This window comes from Rhopalosiphum maidis, chromosome 1, assembly GCF_003676215.2.
Source record: "Rhopalosiphum maidis isolate BTI-1 chromosome 1, ASM367621v3, whole genome shotgun sequence".
Taxonomy (NCBI): domain Eukaryota; kingdom Metazoa; phylum Arthropoda; class Insecta; order Hemiptera; family Aphididae; genus Rhopalosiphum; species Rhopalosiphum maidis.
Genome location: NC_040877.1, coordinates 26,340,797 through 26,363,256, shown reverse-complemented (window position 1 = coordinate 26,363,256; position 22,460 = coordinate 26,340,797). Strand labels below are relative to the sequence as shown.

The window sequence follows — 22,460 nt, the reverse complement described above, 5'->3', positions numbered from 1 at the left end:
TAAATTATATAAACAACTATGATCAAAGGGTATTGTATATATGTTTACATATTACCTACAAAGAATTAATAACATGGTTTACTATTGAACAGTTTAGGCAGTGGCACTGATGTAATATGAAATACCTATGAAAAATATTTATATACTGGTAGTAATACTAAACCTGACGAATAGTTAGCTAGAAATTTCATCAAAAGAATCAACCAATAATCAAAACATGTTTAGTATATAGAACATCCATATGTCCATTCCTTTCCCAACTTTAAATTTTGTTAAAATTTAATATATTTGTTAGCTATGTGAAGAGTGGAACAATTACTGACAGCGGTAACAACGCTATCCCCTGACTACAACTTGAGTAAACCTACTATCCGCCCCAACCAACCAGAGATTTTTGAACTCCCTTTTTACAAATAACTATTAGCAAATTGTTGAGTCTCTTGAGACATGGTAATTCAAACCCTGTTTTTTGCTTATATTAAACCTGAGATTTCTACACCTACTTAAATTAGGTACAAGTGTAGGTACAACACATAATAACGATAATACATTAAGATATCAAATGTCTCATAATTCATAGATGTTTTGTTTACTAGTAGCTTGTAGTTTATTTAATTTAAACAATAGGTAGTTAATAATACATAATCTTATTAACACATAAATTTTACCTTATATAAATATTTGTATACCATAAAATATGACATTTAGTTGATGGATACACATTAGTCATTAAGAATTATAGATATTAAATAATACATTTAGTTAATAAATTATAGGTATATATAGATTAGATCTGATAGGTAGGTATGGTATTTGGTTTAAGTATTGAGTATTGACATAATTATTATGTGATAGGTTTGAGGTCACGGGTAATGAATGTTGACACTTAACACGTAAATTGTAAACATTTTTTAGAAGCTTAGCTAAAAAAGTAGTCTATATTAAATTATTAAACAAAAACAAATATACAAATATTATATCAGTATCATCATTCATCATTGAACAATGATAATTACTATATCAGTAAGTACACTAATGAAAAAAATATAGAATTTAGATATTATATTTATTTTGTAGGTGTGACAAGTTTAAAGTTAAAACAACAAAACAGATTGTATAGAATAAAATTCACCATCAAATAAATATTAATAAGTAAGTATAAAAACAAAATAAAATAAAATCGAGAATAAAATGAATTAAATAAACATTAAAAAAATTAAGTAAACAATAAGGATTAATAGGATTATATTGAAGATTTAAAGACTAGCATGATCTATATCCTATAATTGTATCTAGTTATTATAGCTTGGAGATATTTAGAACTATAAATTAATGCCCAGGTTTTGTATAATTAACTACATCGTCTACATCCCTACTAGATAGCAGTGTAAATATCATTTGAAATTTGAAGTGCCTTTGAATGCGTAATTTGAAAGATTTTGATTCGTATATAGTCACAGGAAGCAGGGTCATATTTACCATTAGGCCAGGAAGGCAACTGCCTATGGCCTCCATTATTAGAGGGCCTCGGATTTTTATGAACCTTATTTTTTTTTTAGAGGGCTACTTTCATCATATAAAATAAATATAAGAAACATAATACTTCAAAAAAATAAAATAATTAATCCTTATCAGCGTAAAATGTAAATGAAAATAATAGGTACAAGAAATCTGTAACCAGTAAAGGTAAACAAATGTATGACATTATAATTATGTTTGTAAAAATGTATAAGTAGGTAAATACTAAATTGTAATAAATTATTATTTTGTTTTATACAACTCATTTGTGGAGTGGGGGGCTATGGCTATATGCCTATATACGCTACTGTTGATAATAAGGAGCCACAAAATGCCTAAATCAGGCCCTGACAGAAAGGGGTAGTAGGTATCGATATAATTTTCATTTGTGCATTATGCTGTGTTCTGTGTATACCTTCCATGGGCAAGCGATTTAAAGTCGCCCAAATTTTTCTTGGTAGATCGAAACCGGGTTGCTTGATTGTTGGATTGGTAAACAATGTTTTGTCCATCTGCAGGGTTCTTCGATGTCCAATCCTTATGCCATTTAGTATTACCTTAATTTTTTAGTATTTTCCGGTACTAATTCCTTGGCGGTTATCCGAGGAATTGAGTCGTAGTGCAAGAGTACAACAATTATAAAAACTGAGTCAATATTAAGTACCTATGTACATAATTTATAGACTATATTGGTTTTAAAAATGAAATTTATTTTCTCGGTGTCCCAATGACCCGATATAAAGAGTTTCGATGTAAGCAATAATTAATGGTCGTGATTGCAATAATTTATTGATGTTAGATGTTGGAACTGGCACTTTTTAAATACGAGATAGAACTTGCCTCATATGAAATATTCACGTCTCATGAAATAGTTAGACGTTGTCGATGTTGATAATTTTTTTTATTATTTTTTAGATGAACTCTACGTCGATTAGACTAAAAAATTAGACTCTAATTATGAAAACTTGAAAACTCTTTTTTCAAAAGTTATAATAAATAACGTCTGTATATAGGTATTGATATTTATTTTTATAAGACTTTTTTTAAAGTTAATTAAAAAATCAGAATCCAGTGCGAGCCGAATACACTTTCCTTATTAAAATAAAAAAAATCCTTTTGTTTAAAGAAACTGATTAGTTTCTAGATTGAAATATTTTTATATTCGAGTAAACGAATCTAGAAAAATTAAGTCCCGGAAATAAAGTCCCATCATAGGAAAAAAAATTTATTTTGATTTACATAACTAAATATAATCATTAGTCATTACATTTATTTTAATAACACTTTTTTAGCATATCTATAAGTATATGGGCGTAGCTAGAATTTCAATCAGGGGGGGGTAGCAGTGGTGCAACTAGAGTTCAAATCTTGGGGGTGCTGTAATTATGAATTGCTTACAAAATCGTGGGGGGCTTTGCCCCCCACATCCCCTCAACTTAACATAATCCCAGTATTTAGATTATACTGTACCTATTATATTCGCAATATCATTCTTGGAAAAAAATATGACACAATTAAATTTTTTACTATAGTATTTGATTATTTTGATTATATTACATACTTCAGAATAAAGTGTCAAACATCATTTTCTATCAATATTTGTCAATTTGTTAAATATTTCTTTAAGAACAATGTCATTTGCGAGGTCTCTCTCAATATTTATGATTAGAGCCTGGAAGTTCATGCATTTGCATGTTTTTACTGAGTGCATTAAAAAGTTGCTGAATGAGATAACAAATCACAATTTAATGAGTTAAAAATTAATTTTGAATGTACATATTTTCGCATATTTTGAAGTTTTTTAAAATATATGTATACTTTAAAATAAAATTGCATTTTATTACATTTTAATGTTATTTTTTTATTAATATTTCATGATAATGTCAAACTTTGAGTATATTTCAAAATTCATTTCTTGAAAAATATGTCCTTATAAAAATATTGCCAATATAAAATAAATACCTGATAAAAATTAAAGATCTTTGTATGGTTGGGCTGATAATTGTCGTTCATTTGTAATTGAAAACCTATCAAAATGTTCAAAATCTAGTTGTAAATTTTAATTCTTGAAGTAAATATACTTAATATATTATATCATATTGAAATTGTACATATTTTTCCCCGTATTTTAAATATTATTTTTACTAAAAACAAAAAATCTTAACGTAAAAAAAACAAAATACATATTTAGCGTATATTTACATACATAAATACATAAAAGCACTGCTGTAACATGTTGCTTCGCAACCAATTTTCTAACTTCCTCATTGAGGAAAAACTTCGTTTGGATGTTGCAGAACTGACAAGAGGTATGATTAATGAAATTGCATTAATTTGTATAAATTTGAAAATACTTCTTTATTTAGAATTTTTTGTTTATGTCATCTAATCTGTTTTTTAAACTGTTCTTTGATGCATTTCTGTTTTTAAGAACTCTGTGTTTGAATTTATTATGTTATAAAATCATAGAATAAACTACATTGTAAAAACTACAGATACTTGAAATTACAATGACGTGGAACTAGGGGGTGCTTAAAGTAAAGCTGGGGGTGCTTCAGCACCTCCATAGTTGCGCCACTGGGAGGTAGCCAATTTTAAATCATTAAAATTGATTTATAAAGTATAAGAAATATAATTTAATTTGAAATGCAAGGGGACACTTGCTCCCCCTGCCCCACTCTCTCTACGCCCATGTATAAGTATATATCTACATTGTTGCAATTTGCATTTAACATTGTTGATAATATTGTCATTTGTATCTACATAATCTAAAACAATTTTGAGGATAATATTACAGTGGCGGATTTAAGGAAAAAAGCCCTTCAGCATATTATATAAAGTACCCAATAATTTTGAATTGTCGTGAATACTAACTCGTGGAGAACTTTACCCCCACCTTCTTTCAGATCTTAAAAAACTATTAAACTAGTTAGGTAATGAAACAATATAAATAAAAATAGTTATAATGATGCTTGTGTGTGGATTTGACTGTACATAGGTAATACGTATACGAGTACGAATATATTACACAGTATTATTGTTATCCCAATTATTACTTGATGTGTTATAATTCAAAACTTCAAAAACTTAAGAAATAACTAATTATATTTGACAATTTTTATTAAAATGAAAATAAGTGAGGACTGAGGATTGAGACTTGGGTACGGGGGGCCTTTTCGTGTAAGGGCCCAGGCGGCAAATTTCCATTTTTCCCCATTAAATCAGCCACTGGATAAAAATTTAAAATAATTGTTTATCATTTGTATTATAAGATTAAAAAATGTAAAATTAAAATTTTTAATAATTAATTATTAAAAATCAATTATTTAAATTATATACAAATGACAATTATTTTAATTTTTTATCCTTTAAGGTTTTTAAATTATGTAGGTACAAATGACAAATGGCAATTATCGACAATGTTAAGAGGCCGCAAAACCCGAATGTATTGTCTCCGTCTTACAAGTACGTAACAGCAAATTTATGCTCAGCAGATCATGTTTAGCTCCGTTAGTTTAAAAATTAGAGTGAATCGATCTATTATGAAACTTAAGGTAAGAACATTATCTGTGTTTGTTTGTTGGTTTTTTACGATTATTAAGTTTTTAAGTGAGTTATGAGCATTTTTAATTTATGCTATGTTATATACGCATAACTTGCTAAAAAATTGAACTATCGTAAAAAACCAACATACAAACACAGATAATTTTCTTACCATCAAGTTTCCTATAATAGGTCGGTTCACTCTAATTTTTAAACTGACGGAGCTAAACGTAATCTGCTGAGCGTAAATTTGCTATGTTACGTACTTGTAAGACAGAGACAACACATGCGGGTGTGGCGCCCTCTTAAGCATAGACTACAGCTATAATTTTAGTTATGTTAAAGAAGTGTTACATATAGATAAATGTAATAATTATATTCAATTATGTAAATCATAATAAAATAATGATTAATGTATTTAGTTGGTACGGGGCTTTTTTTCTGTATATCGAGTAACATTTTACCAAATTGGAGAAGGATGACACTGTGAATATCAACTAAAACGATTGTACTTGTAGCTTTAGGTAATGTGAATGTATTTTACATTTTTACATGACATTTCAAATAAATAATATTATAATATTTGATGTTTTTTTTGACAATATACAATATAGTATAAGTATAATAACTAGTATAAGTATTAAGTATATATATAATAAAATAATAAATATGATAGTTTATAATAATACCTAAGTATGTCAATATGGAAAATATATAATAATAATATTAGTAGTATTTTGTAAAACAGTTAATATTAAAGGAGGAATAGTTAAAAATTATTTAGGGGCCTAATTTACACTGAAAAATTACGTTACAATAAAATAACAATAATATATTAATATTTAATATTATAATTAATCAAAAAAAAAAAAAAAAAAAAAATGATAATAAAATACATATAATAGTAATATCATCTATATTGAAATATTCAAAGTCAAATAATAGTAATTTGGAAAAGTATTATTTTATTTATTTTACTATCGGAAACACCATGTAATTTTTCTACATATTTAATACTATTTATTTCAATATTTTGAAATTCCATCATCACTGAGCTAATAAATTTTGTTTATCTAATATTTCCCGTCTTCTCTATGTATATTATTTAAATTTTAACTACGCATTTTCAAACATATATTACATTGTACTTGTTTAAAGACATCGACTAATTGAAAAATATTAGTACTTGGAGAGTAAAATATGCTATTTAATTGGAATGGTATGATTCATAAGCATTGGTTATACACGGCATGAAATTCGGACATATTTTTTTTTTTGCATGCAATTCGGATGCAGCCATGTGTAGTTATGTAGGACATATAGGTATTTTATAATACCTTTGTTAAACAATTTTTAAGACTATATTATCCTTGGTATATACATTTTAATAAAAGAGAAACCTTTGAAACTACTTTTTTGAATTTTTACTTTTAAATACCTACATCAATATTTAAAAAAAAAAAATCATCTTCACAATTTGTTATAAAATAGGTTGATTTATTTGAAAAAAGAAGTTTTTATCGTCATAACTCATATAAGACACTTATTTTTAACAGTGGCGGCTCTAGAGTTTGATTCTGGGGGGGAGGCATAAACATCACATAATTTTTTTAAAAATATTTTATAATATATTTATTCAAATTAGTGCCATATATTACCCACATTAATCATTAATGCAAAATATTATACAAAATAAAATAAATAAATATATATATATATATATATATAATAATTATATTTTTTAAAACGAATTCTAATTTTCGATTTTTATTTTTAACAAATCTATCTATAACTTATATCTATAGATATGTCTCGACGAATGTACATGAGAGCAAGGTTAGGTTAGGTTAGGTTATAATTATCTATTGCTTTTAACATTTTTTCTAAACTGAGATAAAATTATGATTTTTTTTTTTAATGGTTAATGATTTTATGTTATTACTGCTGTTATTGATTTTTATATGACCATATTATGTTTGATATAATTTGACTAAAACTTCCAAAAATATAAAAATACCTATTGGGAATTGGGATGCTATTTTAAAATTGTTCATTAAAGTGAGATTAAAAACATTTACAGTTATTGGTGTTTTACTTAAATTTATATCTATATAACTATATGATGCCTAATGTTAAAAATAAAAATATATATAATCGATTATATTACCATATAAAATTATTGTAGATCGCAGGTAAAATGGCCTAAAGTAGTTTAAAAAACTTTAAAATACATAATATGCACTATATTTTTTTAGCGTTTGAAGTTAGAATTATTATAAAATTTGTCAAAATTCCATACTAATAATAGAGACTTAATTCCGTCTCTGTTCATTCCGTTGACAATCGTTTTTTATTGTATATAACCTATATGGTTTATTGTAATCATTGAAAACATTAATTATAAAAACATTTTTTTTTTTTTTAAATTAATAACCTAAATTCTAAAGTTAAAGTATAGTAAACACTTATTGAAATGAAATAAAGAGTTTAGAGTAAAGAAATAAATCAAATAATTTTAAATTTAATATGCTGAAATAATACGTATCATTACAATGCAAATTGCAATCCAGAGGTTAAATTTTTTACAATGATAACTATTTTGGTCGTCTGCTCGCGTAAAATAGCTGAGGTAAAATGAAACTACAAAAATTAAAACATTTAAAACGATATTAATCTGAACGTCTGAACACGACAGTCGTCAAACGGTCAAACATATTAACAATAAGAAATCAACCAAATTAGAAATATATATAGAAAATCCGAGAGTTTCTATTGGAAAACCATTTTCATACTACAATACTACATACTAGTGTACTACGCGAAAATAACGACTAACGATAATTTACAGTTAAATGATAATTAATAAACTAATATAATATTATATTATAAACCGTAATAATATAAGCGTATCATATTATACATATTATATTATTATTAAATTCGCCTGTTTTTTTTTTGGATTTTTTTTGAGGGGGGCATGGCCCCCTGGGCCCCTCCCTTAAAGCCACCACTGATTCTTAAATAGTATAAAATTGAAATATTTAAGAATATGGTCCTTATAGTTAATTTAAAAACACACATAAGTTTTTATTACAAATGTATAGTATAACGTTTAGTTCAGATATTAGTATATTATATTATTATTACGTTATACTACAGTAGGCACAGAATACGTAGATATCTACCATCTACGTCCTACATAATGATTGTGGAAAAATCAATTGTTGTATTTAGGTATTTAGTCAATAATATCTATAGTATATTTACTATTTAATAGACAATATACTACAATAATATATTAGTATTTCAAAATTTCACTGATTTAGTATAAGTCTTTTTATATTTATAGAATTTGGTTAGTAACTATAGTAAGTTATTACTAACTACTAACTAGGTAATGAAGTAAATAGTAACATAAAAACAACAATAGTTCAAATTGCTCCATGCAGTTCAAACTATTACAAATTATAATGAAATGTAATAATGATATTATAATTAAACATTAGATATTATACATTTATAGATATTGACATAATATTGTGATAACTTGTAATATAAACGAATATCACATGACCAAAACTCACATAACGCGCGCGCGCACACACACACGTACTAAATTTAATAAATTTAAACGAGTACCCGGAGTACTATATATGTGTTATTATTGCGACAATGTATCGCTCATTAATTAATATTATATACCTATAAATTATCAGTATACAAATAAAATGATTATATTAATTATAGTTATTTCAGTTATTTGGGAGGGGCATAATAATGTTGGCTATTGTTATTATACAATCTTGAATCTATGAGATCTTCAAAAAGAACCAGAAAATCTCTATCGTTAAACATTAATCAGTAATATTAAATTGTGGTCGATAATTAATTGTAATTCTTAAAATTTATAGTTATTAAATTGTATTAGTTCTTGTCCAATTTATTACTTTAAAATAATTTAAATAATATAACATAATATTCAATACGGATTTGCAAATCAATATAGAAGAAATTCTCATACTTTCTTAGTACAATTTATTCATTTATCCGTGATTGTTAACAATCAAAATATGAATATATCGTTTTCTGGATGTGGATTTTTAGGCATATATCACATAGGGGTGGCATCGTGTTTAAAAACTTACGCACCGTACCTTTTGGAAAATAACATTTGTGGCTCGTCTGCAGGTGCCATTTCTGCGTGCTGTCTGCTTTGTGACATACCTCTTGGTAAGTTTTTAAATATTTCGTTATTTTACTTAAAAGTTTAATTTTTAGTTTCCTATAACGGCTATAACCTTAGTCCCTAACCGATACAGTGATAGAACTTATTATACTAAGCTGTATATTATGGACTATGGTACGAACTATGAAATGTGAATATGATACTAATATTGTACTACCTAATACCTATGACAATTTTACATTAATAATTATTATTTTATAATATACAATTTTTATATCTCCTGTCTTTTCTTCAACTGTCCCATAAAATATCTCTGATATTGTTTTTTTAATACTTCAAACTTCCTCTATATAATGTATGTTCATTTGATTAGATACCTATTGGCTATTATAAATAAAATCATATTTTAGATTTTGAGCGGAGCAATAAATGTATTGATTTTAAAATGACGTATATTATTTTTTGATACCTAATAGACTGACATATGTTGTTCGTATGCAATACTTTATAATTGAATTAAAATGTAACATATCTTTAACAGTAACTTAGGTAGTAGGTACTTACTCAATGACAAGGTACACTCAACGCCTATAAAATATACTATACAGCAACAGCAGAGCGATTATCTACCTACTTTTTTAATATTATTATTTATTTTATTACCTATGGGCTATAAATAATAGCTAGTTTTTTTTTTACTATAGAAGCAACGAAAATGTTAAATATAAACAGACAAAATATTATGTATTTTATATTTATCTATTATCTATGTATATAGTTATGACTTTTTTGTTTGAATTATTATTCGTTATTATTAGTTTAAGTAATAACTAGTCAACTAAAATACTATATACTGTATAGTATATAGATCAAATTGGCTACAAGAAGGTTAACTGAACTAACCTTACTAACCTTGAAATTTAGAAAAGCAGCTTTTTTCCCTTAAACGTGTACTTACATACTTAGATAAAAAAAATTCTCTTCGTTGTAAAATCATTTGTTCTACTATTTGGTTTATGTTATAATCGAATAATCATCACCTATATATTATATTATTAGATATATCGATATATACATATGTTAAGTAATAATATAATTTATTTAAATTTAAATCACGCGATTAAATATATTATCATGGTCCTTATAATATTTAGAGTCAACTTTCATAACGAATTATAGTAATAAATGTCCAAATACATGCTTGGTATTAGTAGGGGTTAACTATATTTTCCTAAATTATGATGAAACGAATGTTATCTATTTAATATAATGACTAATGAGTGTGTCAAAAAGTTGCATCAATCGCCATTAAATGATTAATAAGATAGCTATAACATAATTTCATGTGAGACGTTTAAAATTCTCATAAATCCTAATTATACTTATAACTAAAATAGCAATTGATTATAGTTATTAATTTATTATACATATTACTGGTTAGTGGTTACTAATGACTAAACCACGACCAGAACGGTTGGGAGGACCCCAACCATCTATAGTCTATAGTTCTATACCATAATCCTCAGTAGTTAGAAGCTCATTGAGATATTTAAATCCCTACTTTCGAGCCAGCTAGTGAGCCACCACTGAATATTTTAATAATTATTCATCTTATTATAAGTCAGGGACGCCCGGAGGGAGGGCAATTGCCCCTCTGAGATTTTTCGTGTCACTTACAAAATTGGAAGTTTTTCACATAAAGCTGATCTTAGGTATTCAGCGACTAATCGGCAATCCTTGTATCAGTTGTATCTAACAAGTCATATATGAGATATTTAATCGTAAAAAAAGACATAACGATTATTTTCAATCGCTGAGTCACTTTTGGCTAGTTCATACACCTTGTCCGTTAGCGCGGACGAGTCAAAACTCAAAGTAATTAATTAAATTAATTAATTTACTTCAAACAAAAGAAGATTTCAATTACTTTTTGAATAAAATAATAAAATATGATGTAAATTCAATCAAATAAAGTTGTTTTTTGTTTAAACTTTATTATGTTTTTTTTTATAAATATTAGAACTACCTTGTAGTATAATATTATATTAACTTAAATAAGTTTTGATTTTTAAAAAATCATTAATGATAGTATTACAAAATATGAGTTTATGAAAAATGTAGCGGTAAATCTTTCTATAAGTATTTAGGTACTTACAATTTTTTTTTGTCCTCCCCCCTGAGCTGCATTTCTGCGGGTGTCCCTGTTATAAGTTATTGTTATCCAGATAATATAAATGATACATAGCCACACAAGTACTTTTAAGATCTTTTTGTGTTAGGTTATTTTTACACATATTATACACACACTCTGCAAAGCTTCCTTGGGGTAATGTAAATACCAATAATAATCTACGTACTTAGTTAAGTGTTCTTATTTTTAGAATTGATGACAAGTCAAATGTTAGATATTGTAAAAGAATCAAGATCAAAAGCATTAGGCCCATTTAGCCCATCTATGAACATAACAGAACATTTATACAATCGTCTAAATAAGGTTAAATAACTTTTTTTATAAATATTTTGTTATTAAATAAATTAGATGTAAATTATAATATATATATTTTTTCTTTGTAGGATTTACCTAATGATGCGCACAAACGAGTGAGTGGCAAATTATTTGTATCGCTAACAAGAGTGCCAGATGGAAAAAATGTCATCATATCTCAATTTTCTAGCAAGGAAGAAGTAATACAAGTAAGAAATTAAAATTTACTACATTTTCCTTGGGTAGATCTAATACAACTTACAAGACGATTTATTTTATAATTTAATAGGCGCTCTTTATGTCGACTAACAATCAAATAGTTTTAACGTTTTTACTTTTTATTTTTTTATTATTTTTATTTAGAGAATTATACAATTTGTACACACTTTAGTGCAATAAATATAAGATATTACATTTATAGTGGTTTATGATCCATAAGTTGTAGACGTAGTGTAAGAACACTAAGAATCATCCAGTGATGGCACTTTGACATGATGGGTTTATTTTTTTACTTGAGTCTATGAGGAAGGTCATGAGGCCATTATCGGTTGAACCTCCTGGGGGGGAGGGGAGATTTTCTGGTAAGAAGATAAACAGTAGATTTTGAATATGGTGATTAGAATAATTTTGCAAGTATTTATAAATTTAGAGTTGCAGTGGGCAGTGGCGTGCAAAACATTTTTCAAACTTAAGGCAAACCATACAATTTGACCACCCACCCCACTACCATCAGTTTTTTTGCTATTTTTTTTTTTTTGATTATTAAAAATTATAAATATTAATAATTAATATGTTTTTTAAGGTATCTATACGATAAAATAGGCCATATTCTTATAAAAAACATCAACCATCAACATTATGATTATATAACAGTATAACAGGTTCTGAGTTGCACACGACACACCTAATAATTCATCCCGAATTTTTTCCTTGGGGCAACTGCCTCAAAAAATGACTGTTCACACGCCATTGCAGAGTAGTGACATCCGATAGAAATAAATTAAAAATAGTTTTAAACCAAAATCCAATACACCATATGAAAAAAACAAAACAAATTTCACAAAGTATCTATTTTATTTTATGGTACCTATACTTTGATATTTGATATAGGTACATAATATCGGGGCCCCGGACCCCCCTAATATTTCAAAGAGTCAGGGCTCCGGTACAATGCACCGCTTGCACCGGCGGTTTATCCGGCAATAAATGACACTACACCTTGAGTGACCATTGCAATGATTGGGGAAATACTAGAAGGTTCTGTTCTAGATCAGGCGTCAAAGTAACGTTTGCTTAAGTAAGATTTATAATACTTTTAGGTAAAATCTTTTTTTTCTTTTATAATTTGAAGTCTTACATAAAAACAAATATTAGGTAGCTGTAATTTTTAAAATTATTTGTTGAATGATTGTGTAAATATTTTATTTCATATATTAAAGCAGGATATTTTTTCTGCGAATTTTAATACATTTAATAAGTAGGTAGTTACTTAGTCATAATTTATAAATAGTCAAATAGGTATCTTAAATATTGTCAAGTAGAGTGAAAACAAAAATAGTTCCTAGTAAATCAACGTCCAGATTAGATTATAGGGATTAGTAAGGCTGTCTGCTGTCATATAGATATATCATTTTATGTCACTCCTCTAAACTTTAATAATAAATAAATAAAAATGTATTATATTTTAAGGTGCTATGCATAGTGTATACTTGTCAATACCTACTACAACTACTGTATTACCTACCTACTTAATAAAATTATTATTTATTGTTATTTTAATTTCTAAGTATAACCAAAAAAACTATTTACCTATAACCTATGCTAAATTACTATTATTGACTGTGATTAGCAATTACTAGTTATTACGTATTACCGTATGGCATTTACCATTGCTAGTTAGAATAGATGTATTTAGTCTTAAATTTGAATAATTAGATAGTTTTAAACTGTAAATTAAAATATTTTAAATGATGCATTTTATTTTTCAGGTATTATTAGCTAGTGCTTTTATTCCAGTATTTTCTGGATTTGTGCCACCTTTAGTTGGTAAATATAGGTATATTGACGGTGGATTTACTGACAATCTACCTATACTTGATAAGAACACTATAACTATTTCACCATTTAGTGGTCTTACTGATATTTGTCCTCGTGACAATCCGATTCAAAAGTATTTAGTAAGTCAATTTTTTTTACCTATATCAATATCATAAATTATATTAGCAATCTGTAATAATAATATACTTTTGTGTGCTAAAACTAAATTATAATGTTTGTATACTGTGAGCATGGGCGCCTGCAGGAAATTTATCAGGGTGGGGCATAAAGAAATCAAACACCAAAAAATACATTAAAAAAAGTTTATTCCTTGTAAACTACAAAATGTGTTAGAACTACATGAAATCAAATACCAACCCCACACACTAAAGTAAAAATATCGATGAAATGTTTATAAATCAAAATAAAAGTTAAAATGTTCAAAATTCTATTGAATTCCAGGGGGGGGAATTCCCCGTCTTGTTCCCCTTCTCTGGGCGCCCATGACTGTGAGCCACATATAGCAGGTTATAAGTGTTTTTAAAAAAGCTTTAAACATTTGTGAGTCTGAATGAATCTAATGATATAACTTTTATTGAAAACAGTTCAGTATTTTTTTAATCTATAAGGACAAACAAAAAAACAAGAACAATCATAAATATATATATATATATTATAAATATATTTATTTGTAATTGGTAAATAAATAATCAATAATCATTGTACAATTTATAAAAAAAATATATAATATATTTATTTTTGTTTTAGTTAAAGATATCAAATAATAGCTTTGAAGTGACTAAAACAAATTGTTTCCGAGTAGCTAGAATAATGTTTCCACCAGAACCAGAGGTATAATGAAAATTCATAGTAGATATTAAATTGTTTTTATTCTCATTAATCTTGCAAAATCATTTTTAGATGCTTGCTAAATTATGTTATCAAGGTTTTGATGACGCTTTGATATTTTTACAAAAATATAATCTAATTAACTGTAAAATGTGTTTAATTCGACGAAACTCTTTTATATTATCCAAGAAAAATATTTATGAGATGGCTGGCTACAACCCCTCATGTATTGATTGCAAATGGAATAATGCTGTGAATATTTTTATCAAACCCGACATATATTTTAATTGAATGTATATCGTATATCTTATTGTTTTATATTATTAGTTGATTATATATTTTTAGTTTTCTAAAGTACAAGGAATGCCGTATTTCATCACATATACTTTAGACAGATATATTGACTCACATAATAACATTTTGAACGGATTCTTAAAATCTAAAGAAATGCTATTAGCAAAATTATTTACCCTACCTTACATTGTTGTGGCAGATTTAGCTTGTGGATTTGTACTCAAGTAAGTAAAATTTTTCTTGGAACAAACTGTACTTTTAGGTGTCGAAGTTTCAAAATAATTTACATGCACTAAAATACCTACATTTTTTTAGGGTTATGCGTTATTTTAGACATTTTCAGAAGTCTATGTGGACATTATCTAAGTATGCTATAAATAGTTTATTGCATTTTATTGATATTTTTAGTGTACAAGGCTTGGAGTTTGTTAATAAAATATTATTCTACAGTTGTGTGTCAATCGACACTAACGGAAAAGGTTAAATTAATCTTTTGAATTTCTATTGATACCTATTACAGTCTACAGTTAAATATTTATATATTATACATACTTCTTTTCTTTCAGATTCACCCTATTATTATTATTACAATAAAAAGTTTGAATATTCAAAGTGTATTAGTTGTTCAAAATATTGCCTACAATTTTTTATTGATTACAATCTAACAGCTTCATCTATAACTATGTAAGACATTTTATTCATAATATATTTATTTAAATAATTAATTAAATAAATGATTTTCAAAATTTAAAATGTAAGTATATCATATGATATAAACAATTTGTCTAAAATAAAAAAGAATTTAATTATTTAAACATTTAAGACATAAAATATACTATGAGTTTTCATTTAATATCATGTAAAGCAGTGATTCTCAACCGCTGGTCTGTGATTAAAAGGGTACTGTATTATACCCTAAATGAACCTAAACGGTTCGCGACCTCAAAAAGGCTGAGAATCATTGATGAAAAGTACATAAATATAAAAATAAATTTATAATTAATATTTAAAATGATTTTAAACATTAATATCTTTTAGAGATTCTAGTGGTTATACTTCAATTGAACTCTTTAAACACAAATGGCATGAACATGAAATTAAATCTATAAGTTTTGAAAAATTAGTAATACATGTTGGAGTCTTTCTGTAACCCCAAAAATTTAATTAAAAACATCAAGGTTTGTACATTTTGTTAAATAGCTATAACATTTTGATTGAAATTGTTGAAAATTACATGTTTTTATTCATGGATTTAGGGATTTAGGAATTACTGTTATTGAAACTGAATATACTACGAAAGAAGTATTATCTAAAAATCTTAATAATTCTATGCGTGATTTACTTATATCCTATAGATGATTTAATTGATATGTTTATAGTTTGAGTAAAAGTCATACAATTTTATTGACATATAAACAAACATTTTGGAATCGTATTGCAACTATAGGTATACATTTATTTTATTAACATCATATATAACTACTATAAACACTAAATTAAATTATTAATTTAGGGATATTACTTATATTTAATACTATAATAAATTGAATATTAGCTTAACTTTTTTTCAGATAGAATTAATAAACACGTGCATTTTAATAACTATATTCACGATGTATTGCATATTACTGAAGAGCCTACATACATTTTATTGGTTGGTTAAATTTATTGCATTCAAAATATTATTTTTATTTATATTTAATTTTTTTCATTGATTAAATATACTTAGTACTAAGTACATAATATACTAAGTATATTAAATCAATACTTTTTAAAAATGCTAAATCATTTAAATTAAATTAGTTACAAATAGATTTTAAAGACTAAACTTTATTTATATTTTATATATTAACCTGCAATTTATTTTTTTACTTTTCATTTATTAATTTTAATACCTTTTAATTAAGTGTCATATTACTTTTTTATTGTTTAGTCACTTTTGTTTGCTTAAAATATTCTAATTATATATATAAATAAGATATATTTAATATTTAATTATAATCAATATTCTTGATTAAAACAATAATCTGTTTTAACTATTACACTACTACCATTGATTTTATAAAATCAATGCTACTGGCAGTACTACATTACTACCAAATGAAAATCATTATAAGTGGGTTAATCTTAGTTGGATATATGTTTCATATTAAAATTAGTATTAATTTTGTTTTATTTTTAATCTTATAGGTATCTTAGTTTATTTATGTTAGTTTAACACATACAATTAATTATTATTTTTTGTACATTTACCTATTTTTCTAATAAAATGTTATAATTTATATTTTAAAGATAATGTATTAATCACACTATATTCTATGATCTAATAATATATTATGAAAAAAACAATTTAATAATGAATTATTATAAAAATAGGCATTTATTGTGAAATACAGTTAAAAATAGTATGTTTATGGTATATGTATATTATTACTAAAAAATTGAACAATCGTAAAAAACCAACATACGAACACAGATAATTTTCTTACTATCAAGTTTCATAATAGGTCGATTTACTTAAATTTTTTAACTAATGACGTTAAACCTGATTCGCTGAGCGTAAATTTGCTATGTTACGTACTTATAAGACGGAGACAACACATACGGGTATGACAACCTCTTAATTTTTTTATAATTTTTCTGTTTATATTGAAAAATACTGGACTTCTTTAAAATACAAACAAGATTCAATTTGCTATTCCAAATTTAAAACTACTCTCAAATTGATAACTTAAGTATTGTATATACTATATTTGTATCGACTACTTAGCCAATTGCCCACTTAGGTAGTTAGCCAGTTAGGTTAAGGTATCGTGTTAAATACTATAAAAAAACAAATCATAGAATCAATACAAACATCACTCGGGTTGGAAACTAAAAAAAAAATTTAACAACGCAAAATAATATCTCATTGTCTATCGAGTAACTTATTCTCTTCTCTGTTTTGAAAATGTTGAAATGTACATAATTTTCCATGACTTTCCTTGGTTGCCTGCGCTTATAGATAATATATAATGTATATATTATCTATGCCTGTTTTACCCTATATGACTATTTGATATATAGTTCAAAGGCTTTACCTAACCTTTGTATCATAGGCGCAATTTGAGTTTTAAATTTGGGGGCTATTATAATTTACATATATGTACTGAGTGTATTCTCCCTGAAGGTGGAAGGGAATATATACAAACCATTTTTGGGGGAAGGGGCTATGATTGATTTTGAGTGGGGTTAGCCTCCCAAGCCCCCTCAAATTGCGCTTATTTTTCGCATGTACTCTGGGAATCTGGGTCATAGTTGGACGACGACACTGCTGTCATAGACTGTCATACAAATCTAAAGTAGCGCATATTTTCTAGTTTTGTACCCTACTTAACCTATACTGGCTTTACTTAAGTGTAGAACGTCATTCGAATAAAATTGTAATCAGACAACTATTTATAAAGAATATTTTATTCGAATGATTATTTCACAATTATTCGAAATTTTCAAACATAGTTAGGTATTCGAATAATTTCCGGTAGTTTTACATACATATAATATTATGGTTGGCAGTGATGGCGTATCCAGGGGAGGGGCCCCAGTGCCTATGCACCCCTCATTGACCGTATTTACTATTTTTTGTTTTAAAGATTTATATTTATTTGTATACATACTACAATATGCCTTATAACATTTTAGACAGTGTGTGCTCCCCCTCCTTAATAAAAATTTTGGATACGCCAATGATGGTTGGTATTTGGTAATTAAAACATATACGACAGGAACGTATTAAAAAATTAAGTTCGCTTTGTATTTTACATGTTATATGTTTATATATTACACACTATTGTAAATCTCCTTTTATTTAGAATAAATAGAAAAATACTATAAATTAGAAAATATAAAACTATCTAAAGAAGAACCTATAGAAAGTAAAAAATTAGAATTATATATGGGTTTTTTAATCATATTTTAATAATAATTTTATAATATTTTATAATTAATATTACACTTGGTATATAGTGCCGGATTAACCTACAAGCAAATTAAGCACTGCTTAAGGCTCATGAAAAAATTCGGCCCGTAATTTTTTTTTATTTGAAAAATTTAAAATCTGTAGATTTGCACACTAAGTCGATGGTCAGACTAGAACCGGCATCAGTTTATTATTGGGGACAAAATTTGGCCGACGTAAATGGTCAGACTACACCAGAATTTTCATTGAATTTGCCAAAATCATACAGTTTATACACACATTTATTTCTATATATATAGAATTAACGCTTATTATACTTAAGTGAGAAATAATTTTAAGTTATTATCATAAAATTCAATGAATATAGAAATCGAAGAAATACAAGAAGGAATAAACAATTTGTTAAAAAGATTTCTCGGACGATTTTACAAATGAGTTCAAACAGTTTTTAAAATTTTCGTCAGAGTCTATTATTAGTTACTACGAACAAAAATAAGAATAAAAATATTTTGCTTAATATGTATATTATGTATAAAATGATAGTTGATTTAAATGTGACTGAGAGTTTTCTAAATGTTGAAAGATTATTACGCTTATATCTTTAATGTGTAGCAACTGTACTGGTGAAACATCTTTTTCCCGATTAAAATTGTTAAAAACCGTATTACGATCTTCACTATCACAAAATAGTTAGCATAATTTTGGAATTTTGAGCATCGAGAGTGAATTTGTAAAATCTCTAGACTTGTATGATGTCATTTGAACTTTTTCAAAAAAAAATTCCAGAAAAAAATAATTATGTATAGAGTATAGATGAAGAGGAGAACCAAGTGAACAGTTGCAACGATGACAGTGAATAATTTTATAATAAATATTAAAAATACATGTATTTTAGTATTCAACTATAATTTAAAAACGTGTTTGACATGATTATTAATTATATTCATAAATAAAATTTAAAAAAATAAAATTTTTTTAATTTGTATTTAGCAGTGTTAGCATCTTTTTTCTCTCCATATGACCAATTAGACCAGTCTATTAATTTGCTCAAGGCCCACGAAACACTTAATCCGGCACTGCTGGTATACTAAAATTAAAATGAATATAAATCATTCTATACCCAGGGGTGGCCAAACTTTTTTTGGTCACGATCTACTAAAAATATACCTAATTCACCATTGAGGATTGACTTCCATAGACAATTTTTTTATTATTGAATAAATTGTATAAATTATACAGATAAAACTTATCGACAATTAGTTCACTACAACCTCGATTAATTTTCATGCGCGTGGCCTTAAAAATTAATTCTAACATGATTGACTTTGAAATTATCAGCAATCGACCGTTTGGCCGCCCCTGTTCTATAGTATATCTGTATTTTGTTTTATCATCATGTTTGAAAATTGTTATAAATTGTCATAAGACAAACTTATGTAAAACCTTATACTTTATAACTATTACATTTTTAAGTACTTTGACTATAGGTAATTATTTACAATGAAATTTTAAAAATATTTCGACGATTTTTGAGCTATTTATAGGCATAAGAAATCTTAAATTTTATTTAAGTATGTTGACTAAAAATTATTTACTGGAGGAAATGTTTGAAAATGTAATACAAAAGATCCTCATAAATTGTTAATTTTTCAGTTAAAAAAAAATCGAAAATATTTTCAATATTTTTTCATACAAAGATTTAAAAATTTAATACAAAGTTCTTTAAAAATTTTTGATTTTTATATAAAAAAAAAGAGTGGGAAAATGGGTATCGCTCTGCTATATAGTAGAGATGAAGAGTAGGTCACTATAATGGATGTGTTAAATTTGAATGCAATTACTCAATGACACGTATCATTGTATACGAAAAACGACTCTGAACAGAGATGATTTGTCAGTTTAGGATAATTAGTAAGATATATTATATTATTACTTATTAGTATTACCTACCTATATTTAAATTATATTACGTACATCGTTATTTTACGCAATTTCGTAAAAAAATTAAATTTCATACGCTCATAAGTCATAACATTTTTTCTATATTGAAGCTAAAGATTTTTTTTCACAGCTATTTGAAGAAAAAGTTATGGAGAACCTTGTGTTGGGTTTTTTAACCTTAGGTATAAATAAAAAACATTTTATGAATTTTCAACTATCGGCATTTCAAAAAAAAAAAAAAACTTAGAAAAATCAAAAATTTCAATTGTCTATAAAAACCTTAAAAAAAGTCAAAATATTATTGAAAATTTAATTGTAAATAGTTTATGCTAATATAAACATTTCAAATATTTTCAATGATTAGTTTTTGAGTTACAGGCTTACAACAAAATAAAAAAATATAATTTGTCCAAAACTGCAGGTTATGCATAAAAATTCTTGTTTTCCGTTACCTTTTCAGGGTTTTACCTGACGCTTTTGAACTACTGAAATTTTTTGTCTTTTGCCCCCCCCCCCCCAAAAAGGCATTATTTCTACTTCAAAACGTGATGATATACACAAAAAAAAAACATATCATTGTAAAATGAACACATTCTTTACTGCATTCAGAATCTAAAAAAATAATTATTTATTTAAGATGTTTAAATCAAACATAAATTAAAGATTATATTATTATTATTATTTCTACTATTTTATAATTAGTAACAGATTTGATTAACCTACCTACCTACAAGAGTCTAGAGGTCTGCACGGGCCGATAATTTTCAGCCCGGTAATTTTTTAAGTAAGCTTAGCCCGGATAAGTCAATTTTTAATGGTTTTTTTTTTTTAATATTGTATTCATAAACAATAACTATAATTTACTTATAAGTTATAACAATATATTTATAATAAAAAATTAAATAATATATATTATAACTAAATTTGAAGAAAAATTTTCCATTTTTCATAGAAGCTCGGTCTGGCCCGGCTTCAACTACATTTAAGTCCGGCCCAGCCCAGCTTAGAATTTTATAGGTCCGGCCCAGGAGGTCTTTACTACCTACCTCCTGTAAGTTAATACAGCTTGTGGTGGAGATAGTTATGAGTTTATGACTACTACCTATGAACTGTGTTATTATTATTTCATTGCAGATAATTGACAGGTTATTGACTATTCTTGATTATCAGTCTAAACCTGTCAATTGAAATCACATTTAAAGATATATTTAAATAAGCACAGATTATTAGGTACATTTTAAATCGTGGGCACGTATATCTTTTATCCACGATTAATATATCTGTAATATATCTTTAATCGTGATCGTTGGCCTGTTGGCCATATTCATAGATAATTTAAGAAGGTTAACCTTAGATAAATTTAAATTCAAGTCCTAACCTAACCTAACTTAACTTTTATTATCTATGGCGGCAAGAGCTTCGTTATTATTATCACGACCTTGCTTACTTGATATCACGATTTGAGATAGTATCTATAATAAATTACTATATATACTATATATAGTAATAAATTACTATCTTAAATCGTGCTTGATATCACGAACTAAAAATTAAGATGTATACTTAGATCATCTAAGTATCTTATGATCTAAGGATATATAGCAGGCTCTATATCATAGAATAAATTAAGATTTCATTTATTCTGTAGT

At 26.3% G+C, this 22,460-nt stretch overlaps 1 protein-coding gene across 4 annotated transcripts; it reads left to right on the top strand.

The window, feature by feature from the left end:
- The first annotated feature begins 8,997 nt into the window (after window positions 1-8,997).
- Window positions 8,998-16,582, top strand: LOC113548305 (patatin-like phospholipase domain-containing protein 2). 4 transcript variants are annotated; one of them, XM_026949112.1, is made up of 13 exons: window positions 8,998-9,291; window positions 11,629-11,741; window positions 11,822-11,941; window positions 13,721-13,909; window positions 14,538-14,621; window positions 14,691-14,870; window positions 14,964-15,136; window positions 15,228-15,278; window positions 15,363-15,391; window positions 15,479-15,596; window positions 15,951-16,090; window positions 16,169-16,359; window positions 16,484-16,582. In XM_026949112.1, the coding sequence occupies exons 1-11, from the start codon at window positions 9,132-9,134 to the stop codon at window positions 16,060-16,062; spliced, it is 1,329 nt and encodes a 442-aa protein (XP_026804913.1). In that variant the 5' UTR covers window positions 8,998-9,131; the 3' UTR covers window positions 16,063-16,090; window positions 16,169-16,359; window positions 16,484-16,582. The 4 variants fall into 4 exon arrangements, with proteins under 4 accessions (XP_026804913.1, XP_026804915.1, XP_026804914.1 ...); XM_026949113.1 differs by having other exon boundaries at window positions 9,054-9,089; window positions 9,166-9,291; window positions 15,228-15,391; XM_026949111.1 differs by having other exon boundaries at window positions 9,132-9,291; window positions 15,228-15,391.
- Window positions 16,583-22,460: the final 5,878 nt, after the last annotated feature.